Source organism: Salarias fasciatus, chromosome 3 (assembly GCF_902148845.1).
Source record: "Salarias fasciatus chromosome 3, fSalaFa1.1, whole genome shotgun sequence".
Lineage (NCBI taxonomy): Eukaryota > Metazoa > Chordata > Actinopteri > Blenniiformes > Blenniidae > Salarias > Salarias fasciatus.
Window position 1 is genome coordinate 23,886,446 of NC_043747.1, and position 25,000 is coordinate 23,911,445.

Consider the following 25,000-nt stretch of genomic DNA (forward strand, 5'->3'; position numbering starts at 1 on the left):
AGTGATCCAGACACCAAGAAAAGGAAGATGTCAATGAAAGCAAGACGCTCTAAAACAACGAGGCGTTCATTCCGATCTGAAACACACCGAAAAACTGCAAACAAGACAAAACGAGCTGCAAAAATTAAAAAGCCCTTACAAAGGGAAGTCTGGAAACCACAACGTGACAAAAACTACAAGTTTAAAAAGTTTAAATCCACTAAAAGACAAAACAACCACAAAGACTTCTGTAGTTAATGAGAAAACAGTCTGCACATGTTTTGCACCCCTCCCTTCACCTATCCATCTCTCCATCCATCAGTCCATCCATCTCTCCGTTCATCCATCCATCCTGCTTTAAATTAAATTTCAAACAGCCCCTCCCCCGCCCGTCCTCCCCCGATCTTGTTTTCTTTATAGCTGGCAGACAACTGTACTGTGTGTAATGGACATTCCTCAAAGGCCGTCAACCGTGACCGGGGCAAAGCCAACTGACCTACACACACACACACACACACACACACACACACACACACACACACACACACACACACACACACACACACACACACACACACACAGATAAGCATGCATGCATTCCCTCACACACACATGCACACATTTATACATGAAAGCAAAACTGTAGATACACACTCAGCATAATGCAAAACACACACACACACACACACACACACACACACACACACACACACACACACAGAGGGTCATCTCTCTCACTCTACTGGTTGTTGTGTATAGAAGTCAGTTCCAGGTCAGTGCACAGAGCCGGGGATCTTAGTCCATACAAAAGAGTGTATGTGGGTGTGTGTTTCATTTGTGTGTGTGTTTTTGTGTGTGTGTGTGTATCACTGAGTGTACATGAGGCCCAAGGCGTCTCAAACCACACTCACACCCTGAAACATTTCAGCAAAACACTCATGCTAAAAGGCGAAATTTAACAGCGACAGCCAGGCAGACTGTGTGTGTGTGTGTGTGTGTGTGTGTGTGTCAGTCTCAGCTCACCTGCAATGCATTCTGGGTAAAAGGCACCTGTGAGGTCAGCAGAGGAAAGAAGCATATGAAAAAAAAAGTGGAGTGGATTAGCTTTAGCACTGCTTTTAACACCAATTTCAAAGCTTTTAGACCGTTATGATCATGGAGATGATGCTAACTGTGTGTGTGTGTGTGTGTGTGTGTGTGTGTGTGTGTGTGTGTGTGTGTGTGTGTGTGTGTCTCCAGGTCTCACAGCGGCGGCCATGGCCGAGCTCCAAAAGCTTCAGAAGATGAAGATGATGATGAGTCTGCAGAACGGCAACGAGTCGGACAACGATGACCTGCACTCCAACACAGGTAGCGCACACACACACACACACACACACACACACACACACACACACACACACACACACACACCAGCATGTATTAAATGCCATGGAGCGTGGCTCACTCCATGTGTGAAGGCTGTGTGTCTAACTCGCCCACCAAACAGTGAAGTTTTGCGTGTTGTAGCGCGGTTCGCAGCAGCGTGGCCTGAACGCAGGTAACTGATCTCCGTCACATGGCGTCCTCCACCTTCCACTCCTCCGGGGAGTATCGCTCTCTGGGGAGACATGAAGTCTTCTTCTCTTACCTGACTTCACGCCACGTCACAGGCTGTAAAACACGTCGGGGGAGGGGAGGACAGTTATTAAAACTGACACTGTGAAGCTCTCCAACACATGGTGGGGATACAGGCAGGCTTTTATGAGGAACCGAGCCCAAAGGGCCAGGACCCTACTCACCATGGGTTTGAACCCAGATTTGACTGCTGAACATCAACATTGACCGGTGAAAGATTTTAGACAATGGAAAAATTAACCCCATCACTGCCAAAATGTGTTCTCTCGCGCCACCGACCGTAGGAATATTGTAGATGGACCACACACCTACACCCCTGACCCAAATCCAACAGGCAGTCCGCAATTTGCCTTTCACTGTAAAATTTCATTCAAATTTAGTCCTCAGGAAGAATTGTCTTCTTCCAAGGCGTTTGTTGTAAAGAATTCATAATACCACTAAATGACAAAGGAGAACCTGTTAAACATAAATCTGGAACAACTTTGTCATCAGTCATACGGTGTGGATTTTATTAGCTGCCAAAGCTGGAGTTCTGAAGTCCTGCCCTCGTTCGCTATAGTGGGAAATCGTGGGGGGGGGGGGGGGGGGGGGGGGGGGGGGGTAGGGGGATTGCCTCACTTCCAACAAGTGGGGGGTGTGGCAAAATTGGGACTGCTATCAACAAACTGAGCACATGTGAAACGTCACAAGGTCCTTCAGAACAAGAAGATGTCATAATTTGATGAAATGTAGCCGTTACAACAGGAGAGAAAAGTCGTGGTCTCAGCCGCCTTCCAGAGATTTGAGCTGTCAGTTACAATGGAGTCTGATGAGGGAGAATCTTGTATTTTTCCCATACTGAGGGCTCTAGTGTCTAAACTGTCAGTCTGACTGCTCTGAAAACTACATAGACTGATAGATAACCAATTCTCCTATCAGAATTGATCATTTTTTCCAATATTTGCCCAAAATATTGAGGTTTCAGAGCTGTTTTCGCCCAATGACAAAATTTGTTTTTCTGCTGAGTCCCTCTAGGGTCATGTGAGTCTCATGACCATATATGGGTGTAGAGTGATGACATCATCGGCTGAGAGCAGCTGTCAATCAAACTCTGAGCAGTGGCTGAAGAGTGGAGACTCTTCCTCTCCTCATTTCAACGACTCTGAAAGATTTAACGGCGAGTGGCATCTCAGTCGCTGCTTGCAGTTTAAATTTTAAAAATTCACTTTGATAGTTAAAATAACTCAAAATGCTCCCCGACATTAACCAAAGCAGCACAAATTTCAAGAAAAACGCAAAAAAAAAAAGATGGCAAAGCATCTGAAAGTTGAACAGGTGAAATTAAAATGACAATCCTGTTGGAGCGGGAAGCAAGATGTGAAAAAGCAGGGCAAGAATTCGTTGATTCTCGATTTTACTTAAATATTTCCTCATTTTTAAGTTCTTGTTGTTTATTACAGTGAAAAAACTTTTAATACAATTGAAATATGTTATGAAAAATTGATTGATATTGCAAAATAGATCATTTTGAGCAAAAATACTGAGAAAACTCTTGATTTTACGTGATTTTTTTTTGTGATTTTTTTTTATGACAACAAATCATCCAAATGTGATTTTCTTTGCCAATATTCACATTTTATCCAGATATTTCCCCACTTTTAATTGTCATTACATGTTAAGGTGTTGCTAAAGTGATGAGTGTCACAATATAAATCATTGTAGTGATGTAACAATCAGAAAATTTCAGGATCATTTCTTGAAAGTGAAAACAGCAAAATGAGAACAACAGTTCAGAAGCTCACTAAAATTTTCATTTTTCAGTAGTTGCTTTTTTTAAGTTCTTATGGGCCAAGAGCTTATATGTTTCGCAAACAATTACTAAATGTTGCACAGTAGATAATTTTACAGCTGTAACAATCAGAAACTCTTAATTTTTTGTTTTATATGTGAAATCCTGTTTTTGTGACAACAAAGTTAAGAAACTCACAAAAATGTGCTTTTTTTTTTTTGCTAATATTCACATTTTATTCAAATATTTCCTCATTTTTAACCTCACTTTGCTTCCTAATGTGACAAAAACCTTTTTTATTTTTGGATAAACTGGATAAATGACGTAAAGTCGACCGTTTTGGAGCCGTTTTGAACAGAAAACCTGTGATTTCAGACGCTTCCCTCTTCAGACCCGAGGCGGTGTTTTCCATAGGTGACATGTAAAAACAGGAGGCGAGCACTCAATCTGTGCCGTGTTTGCTCCTCTGAATTATTGACGAGACGGAAAACAAAAAAGAAAAGAAAGGCGAGAGCGTGCGCTCCCCTTTCCATTTTCCTTTCTCCTGCTTTTCTTCAGCTGACCTGGCAGACGGGCCGGTAGAGTTTCTCCTCCTCTGGATTTCTGCGCTGCCTTCCTTTCATTGTCCGACCTTGTTTTCTTTGTGAGGGACACTGGCGGCGGCCTGGGAAACTGCAGCGGACAATAGACGAGCGGAGGAGAAGAAGAGAGATTTAGGGCGAGGGGAAAAAGGAGAGAAAGGGAGGATGCTGCTGCCGTGTGTGAGAGGTGAAAGTGGATCACTTTCAATCTCTTTACAGAAAAAGATGAATGAGAGGAAGAGGAGGAGGAGGAGGAGGAGGACTGGAACTGGATCTGTGTGAGGAGGAAACACTGGGAGAGAAAGAAGAATGATTTCATGATTTTATTAGAAATGTATCTTTTTCTTTTAAATGAAATTAAAAAATCATGAAAATTTGGAGAAAAAACTTCAAATAAATCCCTCAAAATAGGAATGACTGAATAAATAAGTTCAATATTTTTTAATACAGTAAAGTCAAAACAAAAAGAAACAGCCAACCTTGATTTACATATTAAAAATACATAATTAAAATGCAGAAATTCCTCTCAAATACCTTAAAAAATGAATGAATGAAATGTTTTAATATGAGTACAAATATAAATATTTAAGCAAAATAAACTGAAAAATAATATTCGATCAGTCACGTCTTAATAAAAAAGGAAATACGTTTTTTTTTACAGTAAAAATAAATAGATTTTTTTTTAATTCTCTAGAACACTATGGATGATTGATGGATGGATTGATGTATAACTCAGGAAGTACCTAATAAATAACAATAATAAAAAAACGTTTAATTTATCTTGAACAATATAATGAAAACAAAGCATATAGATCAATATATTTATTGCAACAAATAAATATTTGGAAAAATGTAATTTATTAAATAAAGTTGCTGATGAAAGACGGAGGGAGCGAGGAGGGAGGAGAGGTGAGGAAGTGGAATGAAAGTGAGGATAAACTGGAGAGAGGAAAGACAAAACTGAAGAAGAGAGAGAGAACATCTGCCCATCTGTTTATACTTCTTCTCTTTCCCCAGTGTAAATGGCAGAGGGGATGAGGCCCAGCTGTCATCACACACACACACACACACACACACACACACACACACACACACACACACACACACACACACACACACACACACACACACACACACACACACACACACACACACACTGCGCGGGGGATTCAGTGGGCAATAATAGAGAGAGACGGTTGCTAATTCAAACTAATGGAGGGAGATGAAGATGGATGAGAGAGGGAGCAGGGGAGGAGGAGGAGGAGGAGGAGCGGAGGAATGAAGGAGTGAACTGGAACCAAAGTTTTCCTGTTGGATGAACGTCTCAGTGGCCATAACGCTCATGTTTTCCTCGTCGTCTCCATGGTGATGAACAGTGATGTCACAGCCCCGCCTCCTCCAAGGCCTTGTTTACATGGACGTTTTCCAAATCTGATTGAAAGCAATCGGATTAGAAGCATCTGTAGACGTGAACACTAGATAAATCCATCTGCGTTCAGCCCTCGAATACACGAACCAGCTGAAACGATCATACAGTATCAGTGACATGTCCTAAAGGTCTTTCCCCGTCCACTACCTGCACTTCCTGCTTCCTGTTCACTTCATACGGTCTGATCCACTTCAGTGTTTACATGAGACATTTCCAGTCTGATTGACCTCTCAATCAGATTAGGACCCATGTGAACAGGGCTGTTGTGCCCTCGTTTACAATACGACCATTTCAAGCGAAAACGGGAAACTTCGATTGCTTTCTGTGTGTCCATTTACATGCCAGCGGTGCTCAGAGCTGAAAACAATGCAACTTTTTGAAAACCGCTCCCAAGATTGGACTTTTTAAAAAAAAAACACTCCAACTCCGTAACGGAAGCAAACGGAACAAAGGCAACTTTGTGTAAATGCTCCAAATCCATGAATACTGGGGAAAGCACAACTTTTTGAATAAGATCTGACTCTATCTCCATGGAAACGGAGAAAACGCAACTTTTTTTTTCTCTTATATGAAAATGAAAACGGAGGGGGGGGGGGGGGGGGGGGGCAACTTTGCTCTGTCTCCATGGAAATATGGGGAAAATGCAACTTTTTGAAAGACTGCTCCTGTTACAGACCAGCTTTAAACAACATCATTTTTCAGTGGACCAACAAGACGCTGTTTAAAATCACCATAGCAAGGCTTAACGATGCATAAAGGAAAACAAAAATGTGATAGAGTTCAGTAAAGGAGATAAGTGCTGGTGGAAGACAAGTGTTTTTCAAAATAAAACTCGAACCGGTACCGGTCCACGGCCCGGTGGTTGGGGATCAGTTTCATTGGAAATTGAATGCCCTCTAAATAAAATGTGGAGGTTTTAAACATTTTTTTCCTGGTGGGGGTGTGAAGCTCCGCCGGGGGTCTGACTGTCTCCGTCTCCTGCCCAGGAGGGAGTGAGTGTTCCTGGGACAAGGAGCGCCTGACCAGCCCCCCTGCTGGAGCCCACAGCGGAGGACCAGGAGGAGGAGGAGCAGGCGGAGGTGGGGGGGCTCCGGCGGTGGGAGGAGGAGGAGCTGGAGGAGGTGTGGCAGCAGGAGGCGCCGGGAGGGGGCCCGCCTTAGGAGCTGTCAATCAACAGCAGCTCCAGCAGCAGCAGCTACTGGCTAACAGTGAGTGCAGAAAGGGCAACACACACTCCCTGTGAGTGTGTGTGTGTGTGTGTGTGTGTGTGTGTGTGTGTTTAAAGGGTGGCAATATTTGTTAATGTACGCCATTTAATCTGTTCCCATCTCCTGTATTAACACTCTGCCGGGATTAATCAGCACACACTCTACTAAATGACTCAATTCATCAACACCACACACACACACACACACACACACACTCTCTCTCTCACACACACACACACACACACAGCTGCACTGGTGCTTTTCCTTACCACAGAAGTGATGTTTTCTCACACACACATACCACAAACACTCCCATTGATTATTCGATCACTTCAGTCGTCACGACAACAGCAATCAGTGTTATTGTTTCATTGCAATGAAAGCTGCTGTGATTTGTGTGTGTGTGAGAGTGAGTGTGTGAGTGAGTGTGTGTTTCCTTTTTTGGGTGTCGCTTTGGGGTTGTGACGGATCGTTAAGGTCAGAGGTCAAGGTCACTGTTTTGGGTTGAAGTTAATGGGGTCACCCAAAACGTGTCGGGATGAATGGAAAAGGTGGAAAAGGGAAACTTAGAAAAAGAAAGATGAGGCAGAAAAGGAGGAGGACAGTAGTTTAGAGAGGGAGATTCAGGAGGAAAAACAACAACAATGAAGGGAAGACTAAAGGAAAACAAGACATGAACCTTCACTTTCTTTATTTTCGTCACCCGTTAACCCTTCAACCTCCATATTTCTACTTCTCTTCCTTCTGCTTCTCAGCTTTGTTCAGTTTTACTGAAGGCTCTATCTCTGTCTCTCTCTTACCTTCGTTTCCACTCTTCATCTCTGTATTCCTCCTCTCTTTCTTTCTTCCTCTCACCCTCCCTCTCTCTTTAAGTCCAACAGGAGTTTAAAGACAGAACAACATCTAATCGTCCCTCCTGGCCTCATTTTTGACAGTTTTTTTTTCTTTTTAATAAGAAAAAAATACAAGGATGGATGGATGGAGAATAGATGGATAGATGTAGGTTGGATGGAGGACAGCTGGATGGAGCATGGATCATTGGATGGATGGATGGATGGGATGGATGGATTACAGATATAAAGCTCTGACAGTCTGTCTTCATATTCGTTGTGGCTCCGCCCCCCTCAGGGTTGGACCTGCCCTTCATGATGATGCCCCACCCCCTGCTGCCCATGGGGCTGCCCCCGGCCTCCGTCGCCATGGCGATGTCCCAGATGAACCACCTCAACACCATCGCCAACATGGCCGCCGCAGCCCAGCAGATACACACTCACGTCCACCGCGCGCCCGTCATCAAGGTAAACCACAGGGGATCGCAGTCCGTACCCTGAGGAACCCCTCTGCAGAGAACGTCCTTTCAGAACGCTGATTCTCGAAGTCCGTCACATCCTGTGTGGAGTTCTTTGTCCACAGGGTTCAGATGAAAGAGGTCACTCTTTCTTACGTTGCCTTCACTGCAGTGTTCAGGTGTCAGGTGTGGACGCTCACTTGGACTCTGGTCCACCTGAAGACCTCGGTCTGGGTTCACAGACAGAGAGGACATGAGTGGAGCGCAGTGCATTTTGGGTAGTAATCAGAAGCAGAAAGAAAAGGTTGGACAATGTCTCATGAGGAAGTGCAGATGCTCATTGATAGATGGTCAGAAGAATGTAGCCTGTATTCCATTAGTGCCTCATCAACTCGGTTTCTCAAGATTTCCATTGCGTGTTGCTACTTGACACCTTATACATTTGTAGTACCTTCGCAGCCGTGGGTCCAAGCCAAAAATGCGACATGGGCGGTTGACCGACCACTGGCGCGATGCCACTAAATGAGTCAGGGGAGCAACTCGTGCACAAGAGTGAACCGGTCATTGCTGAACTGCAATCACAACAAAAATGATGATGATCAGAGATGATGTACAGAGATCAGCATCATGGAGCAACATGGTGCTCCAGACTTTTCTTCTGGTGGTGGATTCAGCAGGAGCTGGATGGTTCTGAGGTGGTGGAAAACAACTCAAACTGAGTTGAGTTGTGCCGGGTAGTGCTGGAAATGTGTGAAGGAGAAGTGTCCATAGTGTTGGCTCTCAGCCAGCTGACTAAAGGGCTAAAGGCTTCTGAATTTGTTCTGAACCAATCAGTGAGCTGGGTTTCTACATAGTGGTAATTTTTTTCCTCTGGTCAGTGTTGCTTTCAGGTGATAGAGCCCCAAACAAAAACTTTTTTGGGCTCTCTATGGCGTTGTCCAGGTGGGTTGGTTCGCTCTGAAAAGTGCAGTGTCAAAGCAAACCGTACTAAAAGGAAGGGTGAACACTTGAGCTGCCCCCTCTGCCGAATCACACCGAGTCCCCGGACCGTCCTGTGGGGAAAACACCCTGAAACACCCGAATTTGCTTTGACCAGAACAAAGTGCCTTCAGCTTTTGTCCATGATCCGTCACTTTGACTGGAGTCCTCCAAGAACAGTCCCTGCACACCGTTCTGGGGGCAATTTTTGCTTCAGTGTCTTGAGGATCGAACCGTTGACCTTGAGGATAAGAAGCTGAACAGCTCCTCCCACTGAACCGTCTGTGTGTTTCCCTTCAGGAGAGAGTGTGTGACAGCCCGTCTCTGTCCCCGTCTGTGGACGAAACCAACACTCCTCTGCAGTCACAGCCCAGCAGCTCGGCCTCCAGCTCACCCGAGAGACTGGGTAAGCACACACACACACACACACACACACACACACACACACACACACACACACACACACACACACACACACACACACACACACACACACACACACACACACATTTGAGGTTGTTAACAGTTTTGTTGCAGAAAAAATGAAACATTGATAAATATGGACACATTTTAAGCCCTGTTAATGACATTTTCACCTTTTTTATACATAAGCATGCAGTGTGCACACACACTCACTCAGGTGTGTTTTCTTGCAACAGGACTGGTGTCGGCTGATGCGGACGTCGCGTTGACCAACTCTGCTCCACCCATCAAGAAAATAACAAAGGACAAAGGTTGGCTGGGCCACACACACACACACACACACACACACACACACACACACACACACACACACACACACACACACACACACACACACACACACACACACACACGAGTGAGGATATTCCATTACCCCCTTAATCTAAACCTTCACCCATTTCCTTTTGACAACTGATAAATTGTGCTCACTTAGGAGGGCTTTCCTGATTCACTGTATTTACACAGACACACACACACACACACACACACACACACACAGATACAAACACAGAAACAGAAGCGTCAGGATGTTCGGCCTCGGCTATTGATCACCTGTCACTGAGCCATCAATCAGAGAAACGAGGGAGGGGGATAGATAGAGGATGGATGGATGGATGGAGATGGGGGGATGGGAGGGGTTGAGTGAAGAAGTCATGGCTAAAAGGGGTCACGAGGTCATGCACTAAAAGCATGTGGGGCTCTCCTCCCTCTTTTTTCCCCCTCCGTTTGCGTTTTCCGCCCCCCCGCCTCCCCGTTCACGCTGCAGACATCAGCACGCCGCCAACGCCGGCTGGGAAATCGATGAGGGCAAAAGAGGCTCCGAAGAGCGTCTTCTTAATCCAATAACCTGGAGAGGGGTGGAGGGTGGAGGGGGGCATGAATGTGATGGTGCCTTTTCACACTGAAAGTTTCAGCAACCAATGGTGACTTTGAAGTTGTGCTCGTCCAGAGATTTGCAACTTTTATAAGCATTTTTTTTTCTTTTTCCTGTATTAATAATAGTCTTATTATTATTCATGCTACTTTGACTTTACCTTTTCTTCTATTGCTATTCTTGTTGAGAATAGCAATATGAGTACCTCATTTCAGTTTTTTACAAGCTTCTTTGAAAAAGGTATTTAAAAAAATGTTTACACCTCATTTAAAAAAAATGCAAATTGTCTGAAATAAAGAAAAAAACATCTGTAAAAATTACTCTGCATACAAAAAGAATTTTGTATTAATATAAGAATTACAAGTATTTTTTGATTGATTTTCCTACTTCAGTAATTTTATATATTTTGAATATTTTAGGCTCTGTAGCTATTTTATGTTTGTTGTTGCTCTAAAGTTTCTCAATGGCTATAGCAGTTTTAGCTATATTAACATTTTTTTCCTTTGATTTCTTAGAATTTTTTTTTATGTTTTTCATTTTTCCTTGTTTCTTCTTTGTCTTTTTACTCTTATCCCGTATTTTTTTGTTCTTGTTTTAATTTTTTATTTATTGACTTTTTCTATTTCCTAACTGAGCTGGTCTATGTCATTTAGCTGTTTTTATTCTGGAGATTTGCCTATTAACTAAATGGATGTTCCCCTTTTAACAAACTGTGAAATCATAATTTCCATATTTGCTTGACTATAAGTTACGCTTCTTTGACGTTTGGTTGTTTTGGTAACTCGTTTAAGACGTAACTTGTATATCAAAATAAAGTGGGAAGTACCATGTTTCACCACTAGGTGTCACTGTAAGACAACAGAAGGCTGCTACAGTGTCACAGAAGAAGCCTCAGGTACCGTATTTAACTGAGAGAGCCAGCAAACCAAAGTCTAATTAAAAAAATGATTAAATCTGTATCCGATAGAGTTGTATGCGAGTAAGTTGTGAGGGGATTGAAGAAAAACAGAGAAATTGTTAGACTGATCATGAAACAAATTTATAGAAGATTCTGGAGCAAACGCTGCTGGATCGGACTGTCAATCTACATCTGGAAATGGAGGATTAAATGTTGTTATTTTACTCATATTTTTTATTTAAGAGATGGGACTGGTGGTCCAGAATTTACGGTAACTAAAAGTTACAGAGAATCTACAAACTGTTGCTGGACTACTGTATTCTCTGGACTAAAAGTTGCAATTTTTTAATATATTTTCTGACTCTTCATGCAATATATATCAAAAAGATGATTATAGATCTAATTATACTGGAACATACCATCTGGGACCAATCGATGGCACTGTCATATCTCTAGAAAAGCTGCGAACAATTTGTTGCTGTAAGGGAAACTTACAGTCACAGTACTTTTCTCCTCCTCATAGATCTGGAAAAAAACTGAGATTACAGCCAGAAGCTGAAGAAATAGTGTTTTTTTCTGAATCAACCTTTTCAAAGTGTGACGACAGCAGATTGTGATTCGTTCTCAAGCAGATCAGCCTGATAAAACCAGCGTATAGCAGCTGAATCTGGAGTTTCTGACTCCAGTTCCTGGTTTGTTTTCCCTCCGTCTGTAATCCTCAGATTCGTCATTGTTTTAATCTTTCCTTCTTTTGATATTCTCACCACGACATCCTCCTCCCTCCGTCGGTTTGGACGGTTTCTGTTTGACCTCGTTGACCCCCATTTGCTCTAGATCTCCAGGCAATCTCAGAAAACATCCAAAATTGTTTGCTTTCACTTCAATTAAACAAGAGATGAGCATTAAAGCCTCGGAAAACTAATTTATTCAACTTAAATAAGATATTTTAACATTTTTCAAGTCACAAATCTTTTTCACCTGCGTTTCAAGTTACAACTGTTTTCAGATTCTGTTGTAGATGAAAATGTTTTCGAAGATTTGTTTAAAATTTAAAAATGTTAATAATGAATTGTTTCCCATTTCATGTGCCTTGAAGTAGGAAAAATTTTACCTTTTCCATGAGTGAAACATCTTAAATGGGTGTGACGTTGAGAAAATTCAGTTTTAATTAATACATTTATCTTTTTATAATTTTTTTTAATATATATATATTTTTATTCCAGACATGTAAGAAGTTACACATGTGATACAATTTCATATTTTTTCAATTCTTTTTTTTATTATTATTTATGAATTATTAATGCATATTTGTACTTTTTTCCAAATTAGTGATCTACCCAATATGCTTTACAACAAATGAATCAGTTTACTTGCAGAAAGATCCAATTGATCACACTTTACATTTTTCCTAAACTGATTAGAATGAAATGCTAATTGATTGACCGTACATTTAAATTTGTGTGGAACTAAAACTTTTTGAAAGGACAATAACATTTCAAAAGATGATTTATTGTCCATTTTATTATTATCTACTGTTGTATATATCCCAATTTTTTTTTAGATTATCACAAAAGTTGAAAAAATTTGACCTGAGCTCATTGAAGAATTGCTTCAAAAAGTTGTTCAAAGAGTCGTGAGAGAAATGGAGTAAATGTTATAAAGTAAAGAGAAAGTCAGTGAGGAGGAGGAGGAGGATAAAAAGTGATGAAGACTGATATGAGGAAGAGAAGAGGGATGTGTGGCAGATAGGGGATGGAGATATTTAGAGTGTGTGTGTGTGTGTGTGTGTGTGTGTGTGTGTGTGTGTGTGTGTGTGTGTGTGTGTGTGTGTGTGTGTGTATGTGTGTGTGTGTGTGTGTGAGCGAGTGCATCTTAATCAGCGTTAATTTCACAGCAGAGTTAACCCAGTTGTCAGTGTGTTAGGCATTAAGGGCTGAGCAGACACTGTGACGCACTCGCAATGAACACACACACGCACACACACACACACACACACACACACACACACACACACACACACACACACACACACACGCACACACAAATCAAGGATGTCTTTAATCCTTGCCAATTAGTACCCCGCATGATTGTCTGAATACTAACGACCTACGTGTGTGTGTGTGTGTGTGTGTGTGTGTGTGTGTGTGTGTGTGTGTGTGTGTGTGTGTGTGTGTGTGTGTGTGTGTGTGTGTGTGTGTGTGTGTGTGTGTGTGTGCGTGCTGTAATTGATTTCTCTGATGCTGCTTCGTTGCCTTTTATACGCTGGTAAACATCAACATTTCATAAAGTTTGTGCCGCTGACGGAAACCTTCCGTCTCCACGGCGTTTCTTTCTTCAGGGTCACAGACGAACTCCAGACCCAGAGCCGTTTCCAAAAGTGCCACTGACATTCTGTCCCCGTTCACACAACACTTTCAATGGAGAACAGATTTCGTAGCATTTTGTAAGTCAGTTTACTTGACAGCAGTGCTCGAAGCCAAATTCAGCCCTCCATTGGGAGTAATTCGAGGTTCAATATCTTTTTCAAAGAATACTGGGACATACGGACGATGGGATTGGAACCTGCAACTTTCTGATTGAGCAACAACCTGCTCTACCAACTGAGCGACAGCCTAAACATCTCAGTGACAAAGTTTATGAGAGGGACGGAGTGTAAAGCCCTGTTTATATGGCAACGTTTTCAGGTGAAACTACAAACCACAACTTTTTGAAATATTCCGACTCCATGGAAACAGGGGAATACGCAACTTTTTGAGTATGTTGAAACTCAATAGAAATGATGTTTTCAAAAAGCCTCTCACTCTATGGAAACATGGGAATTTGCAACTTTTTCAAAATGCTCCAATTCCATGAAAACAGGGAAATGCCGACTCTATGTAAATTGTTGAAAATGCCAATTTAGAAAATGTTCTGACTTCCTGGAAATGGGGAAAACTCAACTTTTTGTGAAAATGCTGTAACTCCATGGAAACTAAAGAAAATGCATCTTTTTGAAAACTCCCCAACTGGAAAAGGGGAAAGCAATTTTCTTAAATATTCCAACTCCGTCGAAAAAGGGAAAAATGTAACTTTTTAAAAATATCCCACTCTATGGAAACCTAAATCTTTGAAAATGCGGACAATTTTACTTCAGTATTTATGGGTATCAGCAGGTTTTTGTAATCCAGCAGGGGTTCCGTCCACACAGTGAATCGCTGACGTTAGCTGACAGGTTCTTTCATGAAATAGGGAATAAAACGGGTGGATAAAGAAACACGGGTAGTGAGGCGAGGCCTAAAGCGGTCTGGTGTTTCTGTCGCCCTCAGACGAGTCCTCGTTGGGTCAGAGCCTCCCGCCGGGGTTCCCCGCTCCGTTCCTGTTCGCCGACGGCCTGTCGTCAGTGGAGACCCTGCTCACCAACATCCAGGTAGCTCCTCGTCCTCCTCCTGCTGGAGGCGTCAGATCATCCAGACGTTCTGGTCCTAAACGTCCGGTCTCCTCTCTCTCTCTCTGTCTCTCTCAGGGCCTGCTGAAGGTGGCCGTGGAGAACGCCCGGGTGCAGGACAAACAGATCCAGGCGGAGAAGCGGGAGCTGAAGATGGAGCTGTACCGGGAGCGGGAGATGAGGGAGAGCCTGGAGCGGCAGCTGACCTCTGAACTCCAGAGCCGAGGTGAGGTCGTCTCTCCCGTGTAGAGCTACGTCCTGGTCAGTGTTTGGCTCCGGCCGAACCGTCAAGAAAACATTAATTTGGTCAGATCAAGGCGATGATTCTGCGGCTAACCGAAGCGGCGCTTGAGCTTCGGTTAGCTGCAGAATCATCACCTGAACTTCACAGAAAGGTCGCAGGTCAGGAAGAGGTCTTACCAGTCCTTTACTTTATCTGATGGCTAGGATCTGGGTCCGGAACAAAGATGGTAAATACGGTGGTTGAAGCTTCACCCGTAGCATCCGAAATCCTGTTCTGAATATTTCAGCGAGTCCAGCAGGACGTCTCCGCATTGAACATTTGAAACCGGATGTACATGTGATTGGTCCAGCCTGTCACGTGACCGCATCACGTGGACAGAGGAGGCGCTGTGACGGGGCGATTTATGCAAAACTTTAACTCGTAATATAAAATCACCAGACGATCTATGTGAAAATCAGAGTCTGGTGAAGCCAAAACTAGTAACAGAGACCAGAACATGTTCTGAAACCGGGCGCTTTATAGGTTTATTTACACTCTGAAAATCGGCATTTTTGAATTCTCGTTTTGAAACTAGCATCATCGCCCCCTGCTGGAACTTCCCTGGAATTACAACTTTTTTTTTTATTTCCGCATTATGAGCGGAACTCGGAGTTTGGTCTGAAACCGCCTCGTCTGAGCGCCGTCCGTCCGTCCGTCCGTCTGTCCAACAGCCTCCATCCAGAAGCGACTGAAGAAGGAGAAGAAGGCCAAGAGGAAGCTGCAGGAGGCGCTGGAGTTCGAGTCCAAGAGGCGGGAGCGAGTGGAGGACGCCCTCAAACACTCGTCCTCGTCCTCCCCGTCCCCCGAGCCGCTGCACGCCGCCAGCAACAACAGCGGTACGGCGGCGACTACACTCCTCTACACTCCTCAACGCTCCTTCTCCTTCTTCTTCTCCTTATCCTCCTTCTTTTCTTTTCTTTCTTCTTCTCGTTCTCCTTGTTCTTCTCCTTGTTCTTCTTCTCTTTGTTCTCCTCCTTCTCCTTCTCCTTCGTCTCTTCTTTATCTTCTCGTTCTTCTTTTTCATCTCCTTCTTCTCCTCCGTCTCCTTCTTCTTTTCCTTCTTCTCCATCATCTTCCTGTTCTTCATCTCGTCTTCTTCTTTCTCTTCTCCTTCATCTCTTTTTCTCCATCCCTTCAAGCGTTTTTCCTCAGGAAACATTTTGATTTTATTTTCATTTTATTAGCAGACCATTGATTTTCAGAAACGATTTAACCTCCAGGATAAAATCAGCTAAAGAGAAAACAGAGATGGAACTGCAGAAGAAAAAAAAACAATAATACAGAAAAAACAATCTAATTAAATAATGAAACCTGCTCAAGTAGATTTTTTCAGGGAAAGAAATTAAAGCGGGAACACTGAAAAAAAAGGAAAATAAAATGGTTTGGAATGTGACAAAAAAATGGGAAAAATTCTGGGGAAAAGAATGAAATTCTTTTTTTTCTTTTTTCTTTTTTCTTTATTAATTAAGAAGAAAAAGCATCTCTAAAACTGCCTCGGGTGAGTGACTATAAACAGCTAAAATCCATAAAATGGCTAAAGTCAGAAACTTTATCAAAAAAAATCCAAAAAACTTCTAAAAACAGCCACAAAATCCAACAATATCATGAAGTCTGTTGAATTTCCAGCTCGCAGTTGTGTCTTCTTTCCAGATAATTCATTCATTCACATGTTTTCATGCGTCTCTTTTGATCGTAACATCAGATCTGCATCATGTTGACGATATCCGGTTCTCTCCGTCGCTCTCGACCCGTCCCAAGCCCCCGAATTTGCCGCTCGCCGCTGGAGCTCGCCGCTCCGCTCGCCGTTGACTGCAGCGGCTCTTAAAGCAGAGTTACAGGCTGCTGCTGTGTTTCCATAAAACCGGCGAGTGATGAGCGGTAGCAGTTAATCTGTCCGTGTGGCATCGCCGCGGACAGATACCCACAATTCACAGCGCCGCTCATTTTGGCCGCATGCGCGCTTCCTTATTTGGTGCGGTGGGAGATCAGGAGAGGCTGAATTTGGGTTGTTTTTGCTTCTGCCTGCTTTTATTTCTGTGCGCGGCCAAAATAAAACCCTGGACTGATGTTGTTGGCCGGAAGCCGCAACTTTAGAAAACTCTTCACTCTGCAGGTTAAAGCAAGCAGCAGAGTCTGGGCCCGCTGATCACTGCCTGAATGAGGCTTGAAAAAGTAATATTTACAGGAAAATGTTTATTTTTGTATGTATTTATAGTGCGGGATAACTCATAACTTCATGAAACGTTGCGTAAACAAGAACTTTCTCTGAAATGTAAATGCCAAACGATGCATTTTCACTTGAAGCATCGTGTAAACGCGCAACTTTTCTGAGGCAAACCACAAAAACGATGCGTTTTTCAGCTGAAACGTTGTCGTGTAAACGTGAAATTAGTTGTGAACCTAAAACCAAAAACTAACACGAAACTTTTCTGTGAGGAAAACTCAAACTGTTGCATTTTCACTTGAAATGTGGAGACATGAAACTTTCTGTAGCCTAAACGCGAAAACAATGTGTTTTCATTCGAGGCGTTGTCGTGTGAACATGAAACTTTTCTGAAATGAAAATGAAAACAATGTGTTTTCTCTTGAAAGGTGAAACTTTTGTGAAATTTTCTAGCAAAACAATTCAATTTAACTTGAAATATTGTAGAAATATGAAACTTTTCTATGAAAAATATTGAAAAATGATGTTTTCATGTCAAACACGACTTTAGGTGATAAAAAGTTTTTTTTTTAAGTTAAGTTAAAGTTAACTTTTCACCAGGAGGTGTCATGTAAACGTGGGATTTTTCTGAAACCTCAACAGTCTGTTTTCACTTGAAGTTTGTAAACGTGAAACTTTACTGAAGCTCAAACTCAAAAGTGATGTGATTTCACTTGGAAGGTCGCTTAAACATGAAATTCTTCTCAAACATTAACACTAAACAATATGTTTTCACGTGTAAACGTGTAACTTTTCGAAAACCAAAACTCAGAAATGATGCGTCCTCATTAGAAATGTGGAAACGTGAAACTCTGAAGTGCAAAAAAAAACAAAAAAAAATGCTTTTTCACCTGAAATATCATCATGTAAACTTTTACATTTCATGTGATTAAAGTATAGTCAATGAATGTTTGTTTGTGTGAATTCAGTGTGTGCGTGTGTGTGTGTGTGTGTGTGTGTGTGTGTGTGTGTGTGTGTGCGCGCGCGTGTTTGACTGGCCGTCCCTCTGAGACTCTGTCTTGTCTTTGTCTCTGTCCAGACGCTGCTGGAGCCGAAGACAAACCTGAACTTAATGGAAACCAGCAAGACAACGGCGCTGTACAGGGTACCTGAACACACACACACACACACACACACACACACACTCGCCAGTAATAATTAAAAAAAAACAACAACAACGTAAAACACATTCAGGCAGTCAGACTCAAACAACAAAACACAGCCACACCTGCCACATATTAACAGATACAACTCCACACGTCACGTATGTTCAAAAGCACACACACACACACACACACACACACACACACAGACACACACATGGTGGGCACATGTGTGTGTTGGGGCCCAGTCTGTATTAGTGGAGACATTAAGCAGACTCAGTGGCCTCCCTTTGATGTGCACCTTAACACACACACATGTAATGGAATGTGCAAATATTTCAGTCTGTGTGTGTGTGTGTGTGTGTGTGTGTGTGTGTGTGTGTGTGTGTGTGTGTGTGTGTGTAGGAAGTTCAGACATCAGTAGCAGTAATTTATAGGCTTGAAGTTATTTTCTTCCGTCTAAAAAAAACGAGGATATAAAAAGTGTTTTTGAAGAACGCGTTTCTTTTGAAAAATGATAATTAAAGATATAAACTCATGTGTACGAGAGTGTGAAACGTTCCTGCTCTGCTTGTTGTGGACCGTTGTTGTTTCGTCTGGCCCTGTTTTCAAGTATTGTTGGTTTTGTGTGTCTGTAACGGTGCTCGTTGTCTCTTAAGACGCAACCTTTTGAAAACATTTCTCAGCTTTTTGAAAAGGCTCCAACATTATCTGTGTTGACATGATTAGTTTATTATCAATCACATTAAAATCTTTCCCGTTAGGCGATGGGATTGTCCCGTTTACATGAACACTGAATGAAGTAATCAGATTATTGTACTGAGTTTTGACCCGATTCCCTTCAGAGGATCAATCCCACGATGCTTTGCACTCTGGAGATTGTGGGTTGTTTCATGAGCAAAGAATCCCACAAGCGGCCTTACCGGGAAGTCTGATTAAAAATATAGTCAACACATGTGATTTTATCGTTCACAAAGTGAGCCAGCAGGCGATTGGCCGAGAGGGAGCAGGGGGCGGGGCAAGGAAGGGAGGAGTGAAGGGGCATGCCGACACAGGAGAGCTGGGTTCTGGGTTTTGGTTTTCGGTGTTAGGGTTTTATGATCAGGGTTTTGGGGTTCTTGGTTTCAGGTTCTGGGTTCTGGATTCTGGGTTTCAGGTTCTGGGTTCTAGATCTAGTTCTGGACTGGCTTTGCCGCTCATGGTCCTCACAAGTACAGCGGAAGCGGCGGAGTGTTGGTATTCAGGTGTCGTCCTCCTTCACCAGCTGTGCTCAGTCCTCCCTGACATTGAAAACCTTCAAACTCGGTGTGTGTGTGTGTGTGTGCGTGTGTGTGTGTGTGTGTGTGTGTGGGTCATACCTGTCGTCGTGCGCTGCCACGTGCGTGCGAGTGTGTTTGATCCACACTCTTGTGAGACAGGGAACTCTAATTAGCTCTCACTCCTCTTTAGACCCCTTTTAGATCCCCTCTCTTCTGCAAGCCAAGCACTCCGACACACACACACACACACACACACACACACACACACACACACACACACACACACACACACACACACACACACACACACACACACACACACACACACACAGACCCACCTGATTTCATTAATGTTGATTGGCCCAGTAGGACCCCTTTGCCGCTTCACACACACACACACACAAAAAGACAAACACACACTCATCCCTCCTACCATAAAAGCATTTTGCACCTACGGTGGTTTACTCACACACACACACACACACACATACACACACACACACACACACACACACACACACACACACACACACACACACACACACACACACACACACACACACACACACACACCTCCCCTGCCTCTCTCACCTTCCACACTCTTAATTAACGAGTGAGGAGAAAAGTGCTGAATACAAAGAAAGACATCGCATTACAATCAAAAAGAGAGGGAGCGAGGGAGGAGGGAGAGAAGAAACGATAAGCAGGGGAGAGAGAGGGAGGGAGAGAGAGAGAGAGAGAGAGAGAGAGAGAGGGGGGGGTTAAAGGAGGAAGGCTTCGCTTTTTGTTCACCTCTTAAAAGCCAAGTGGACTAATTGGTGGAGGAAAGAGGGATGGAGGTGGAGGGAGGGGTGGAGGGAGGGAGGGAAAGTTCAAGAAGCAAGGAGGGAGGGAAGCGGGAAGGATGGATGAGAAAGGAAGAGGAGACGAGGGAAACTGAGGGAAGTTCAACACGGAGAAAACGGAAAAAGATTAAATGAAGATTTGGTGAAGAAGGTGAAGAGAGAGAGATGGAGGAGGTGAAAGAAGAGGAGAAAAGAAAAAGGAGAGGAGGTAGTACTGAAACAGGGGAAGAACGAAGTAGAAGAGGGAAAAAGTAGAGGATGGAGGGATGAAGAGGCTGAAAAGAGCAGCGAAGAAAGAAACGGAAAGAAGACAAGGAGTGACAGAAAAGAGGAAAACTGGATGAAAAGAAGACGAAAGGTGGAGGAGAGAGGAGGTGAAGAGAGAGAGAGAAAGAAGCATGGAAAAAAGGCACAAAAATATTGAAAGTGGGAAGATGGAGGGATGAAGAGGAAAAACGGTCCAGAAGATGGAGAGAAGGAGGGAAAAAGAGATGCAATATGAAGGAAGAGAAATGAAGTAGAAAGAGGGATGAAGAGGAGGGGAAGAGGAAGGGGAGAACGAGGGGAAGGGTGTGGAAGGAGAGGAGGAGGAGGAGGAGGAGGAGGGATTGAAAAATGTGACCTTGTTGCGAGACCTGGTGACATTTTCTTAACCAGGACACACACACACACACACACACACACACACACACACACACACACACACACACACACACACACACACACACACACAGGAGGAAACCAGGTTGCCAGGTCCAAATGCCTGAAAAGAAGAAGAAAAATCACTGAAATTAAATCATTATCAATAAATTTGCCAAAATTTGGCATTCTGGTCCGTAATTTAAAAATTTTTACCAATAATATGAGAAAATCCAAGGAAAACAGTGAAAGTGGGAGGATAAGGGTCCCAATTCTGAGATCATCTGGATTTTAATATGTATAATATTAACATTAACTGATGTCCATGAAAACAGGAGAAAGTACCTGGAATCAGTCAAGGAAAAGAAGAGAACTGAGGAAATGTGTGTAAAAACGGTTTAAAAACATCAATAATCACGTATTTCAGACTCATGTTTTCTATGATTCTTATTTTTAGACACGAGTGTTAAGACTTAAAGATATGAGATATTTACACTTAATAAAGTGTAAAAACTGAACCGAAATCTGCTTTTCAACAGTTACGAAGGCGAAAACGGACAGAACGTTGAGTCGCATCATCTCAATCTGTTTTTCAGAAAACATCCTGAAATGACAGAAAACTGAAGGGAATTCAATTCAATTTGATAAATGTGCCCACAAATTAATAAACATGTGGAGGTTGACAACAAAATGAGTTGAATCAGCAGAAAAGTGGGTTGCCAGGTGTGACTGTAGGTGGAAGGTGTAAAGAAAAGAACACGTGGGAAACAAATTAGAAGCTTTAGAATAAATTAGAGCTTGATGTTCGAAATTATGAGGTGATTTATTAGTTTTTGTTAAGTATTTGTCAAAATTAGTGGAATTTCCTTCAGTTAAGAAAGTACTAACAAAGATATTTTTAAAAATGTGAGAAAATTTGACCTAAAAACTGAAAGTCTTTATGGAAAATTACTATAACTGAAATACTTTCATTTGTTTTATTTGTCAGTTTTAGAACATTTTCGTCAATATTGGAACAGAAACGGGTCAAAGGAGAGGGGAAATGAAAAAGAAACAATGTGGCTGCCAGGTCTGAAGAGGGAGAACAAGTGAGGGAACATCTGGAAAGAGGAAGACACAAAATCGTATTAATTGAACAATTTTTTTTTCACAATTTTGAGGGTTTTGCAGCAGAGAAACTGAGCAGAAGACGTAGCTTCATCTCACATCCAGAAGTTGCTGGACAGTTTTTTTTTTGTTTTTCTGCCTGAAGGAGAAAAAGAAACGACAAGAGAGAAGAAGAAGAAGAGGAAGAGGAAGAGGAGCGGGGCGGGAGAGGAACAGATAGAGGGCAGGAGGAGGGGATGCATGCAGAACAGAGGGATGAAAGCGGAGGGGCGGAGGAGGGGCGGGGGGTCCGACTGGACGGAGGAGTGATAGAAATAGGGAGGAACGGCAGATGAAACGGAGGAAGACGAGACGTGGAAGAGAAGCTACGTTTAAGAAAAGTTTTTCTTCTGGAGGATTTTTCACATCTTAGGGAGGAGGGGAAAAAAAAGGATGGCGGATAGAGGACAAACAGAGAGAGAGAGAGAGAGAGGGGAGGACGGAGGGCAGGAGGAGCAGCTTTATGGATGCTGTTATGCAGAAATGTAAACACTTTGCAGCGTTCGCAGAAAACAATGACACCGCGGGGAGAGGAAGCAGTGTGTGTGTGTGTGTGTGTGTGTGTGTTTGTGTGTGTGTGTGTGAGCGTGGGCGCAGCAACAGCACCGCGGGGAGCGGAAGGAGAACGACGGAGGTGAAATGAGAGAGGGATGGAGGGAGGGAGGAGTGGGGGTCGGTCCACTTTGGCAAGAAGAAAGCAGGAGACGTGAGATTCGTATCGTAAACGGAAGCCACGTTAAAAAAAAAAAAAAAAAAAAAAAAAAAGAGGAGCTGAATGAAAAGCAAGGCCTTGCTTCAGGAGGCGGGGTGCGGCCGAAACCGCGGAGCTGGGTTCAGTTCTTTCAGAAAGTCAGGAATCCCCAGTTCTTGGTGAAGCCCCGCCCCCTCCGCCACAGTCTGAATAGCAAAGGTTTTTAAAACTGCAGCACAACACAGAAGCTCTGTTTACACGACGTTTTGAAAAGCATGTCCGTTTCCATGGAAACGGCGGAAATGCGGGAAACGATGTGGTTTTCAACACACTAAACATGAACAATGGGAGAACACAACTTTCATATGGACGGTTGCCATGGCGACTGCCAAGTCCAGGACGATCTGGAGATTAAACTGCAGCATTTTCAAAAAGTGGCATCTTCACCCGTTTCCATAACCTCCATAAGATCAACTCTTGAAGTTCAAGAGTTGATCTTATTTACAGAGATCAAGATGAAGTTTTAAAAAAAAGTTCAGTTTTCTCTCTTTTACACACAAAAAGTTTCATTTTCCTGTGGTTATCCTGGGAACTGAGGAAAAAGTCAGAGCATTTTCTTAAAGGTGCATTAAGGAGTTTGCACGTTTTATGCGAAACAGCGCCCCCTGCAGGCCTTGGGCGTAATGCAGCTTAGTAAAAAACTCGTGCCTGTGGCTCGCGTGCACGGAAGAGGGGAACTCCTTCCTCGCTCTTTTAGTAGCGCTCGAGTAAGGTTTAAGTTTCTTCTCCCTGGTGGAGTCTGTGTGGAGCTGTGGCAGTGCTAGAAGCCAGTCTGTTCTGACTTTCTGGAAGCTCCTGCTCAGTTGTTGCTCACTAAGCATCTGGAGGAGTAATGGCGGACAAAACGAAACCTAACCAGCCGGAGCGTGCATTACATCATTCCTTTCAAATTCTCCCCAAAAAAATGCTGGTGCCGGACCGGCACTGCAACTTTCAAGTGACAATTCAGCGCTGTTAGAGGTACTTGTAATGAATATGTCAGGGCACATTGTACACATCATTAAAAATGTGTAACATATTTATGATGGAAAATAAGTATTTTTAAGGTTGTAAAACTCCTTAATGCACCTTTAAATTAGCGCTTCTCCCCATTTTCTCTCTTTTACATGGAGATGAAGATCTAGATTTTTCACGAAATTCCACTATCTCATTTACAGATATCATGCTGCAGCGTTTTCAAAAACTTCAGTTTTCTCACTTTCACAGAAATTGAAATGGAGCGTTTTCAAAAAGTTGTATTTTCCCAGGTTGAAACAGAGACAGCGTTCTCTGAAAGTGTTGTTTCCCTACATTTCCATGGCAACAGAGACAGTGGAAGGGTTTTCTAAAAGTCGTCCTCGGTGTCTTGTAGCCAGACCTGTGAAACCCGGTGACAGTTTTCCATCGTGACTTGAGAACGTCGGCGTCTTGTGACTTGATCTCGCCGTCCTGCTAACCGATCCGTTCTCCTCCTTCCGTTCCCAGAATCCCGGCCGTTTCTGAAGACTCCCCTGATGTTCTAGAAGCTCCGCCTCCATTGAAGCCCCTGCCCTTTCCTCCCCCCTCCCCTCCCCCCACTGCACAGAAGAACTGCACCAGCCACGAAGCAGGACGGCGGGGCTCCAGACACTTTTTCTAGAAAACGCTCCGGAACATTGAGACCACGCTCCGGCCTGCTCTCTCTCTCTCTTCTTCTCTCCTGGTTTTTAGACTCCGGCTCTGTTCTGTTTCTGTCGCTGCACCTGAACTCCTGGAACTCCGGTTGGTTTTTCGAGAAAAGGATCCGGGCGCCGCTTTTGGACGCTGCCGGATTCACGGCGAGGGCCGACGAAGCGAGCTTCTGCTTGGCGGCTCTGAAGTCAGAGACTTGAAAACCTTCCAGCTACCAAAAAAAAAAAAACGGACCGAGAACGAGGCGAGAGCGGCTCCTCGCGCTCTGATTGGACGATGAGTAGTAAGTGGGAGGAGCCTAGCGTCGGAGGGATAGAGCGGTTTTCATCACACGACACAAAAATAAAAGTTTAAAAAAATGCTTGAAGGATAGAAAGTGAGGAGAACCGTCTCTGGAGTCAGTTCCTCCTCCTCCCCCTCCTCCATCCTCTCTTCCATTTTTTTTTTTTTTTTTTTGCATGATTCCTCTCGTGACTCCTCTCAACATGTTGGATGCAGCTTTTCCATGTATAAAGTATTTTCTATCACCCCTGAAAGAGGAACAATAAAAAAAAAAAGACTTTCAGTAGATCCAGAAAAGACGAGATGAGGAGA

General features: G+C 43.3%; 1 protein-coding gene across 2 annotated transcripts in view; it reads left to right on the forward strand.

Moving 5' to 3' along the window:
* LOC115385821 (dachshund homolog 2-like) overlaps nt 1-25,000 on the forward strand; it is a 93,703-nt gene that overhangs the window by 68,448 nt on the left and 255 nt on the right. The window contains exons 3-12 of one of the 2 annotated variants that reach the window (XM_030087892.1): nt 1,219-1,329; nt 6,361-6,582; nt 7,711-7,880; nt 9,149-9,254; nt 9,508-9,582; nt 14,409-14,509; nt 14,606-14,753; nt 15,482-15,651; nt 18,053-18,118; nt 24,221-25,000. The exon at nt 24,221-25,000 is cut by the window's right edge and continues 255 nt beyond it. In XM_030087892.1, coding sequence (XP_029943752.1) covers nt 1,219-1,329; nt 6,361-6,582; nt 7,711-7,880; nt 9,149-9,254; nt 9,508-9,582; nt 14,409-14,509; nt 14,606-14,753; nt 15,482-15,651; nt 18,053-18,118; nt 24,221-24,238 — 1,187 coding nt within the window. In that variant the 3' untranslated portion in view covers nt 24,239-25,000. The remainder of the gene's footprint in view (nt 1-1,218; nt 1,330-6,360; nt 6,583-7,710; nt 7,881-9,148; nt 9,255-9,507; nt 9,583-14,408; nt 14,510-14,605; nt 14,754-15,481; nt 15,652-18,052; nt 18,119-24,220) is intronic. The other variant, XM_030087891.1, reaches the window with a different exon arrangement.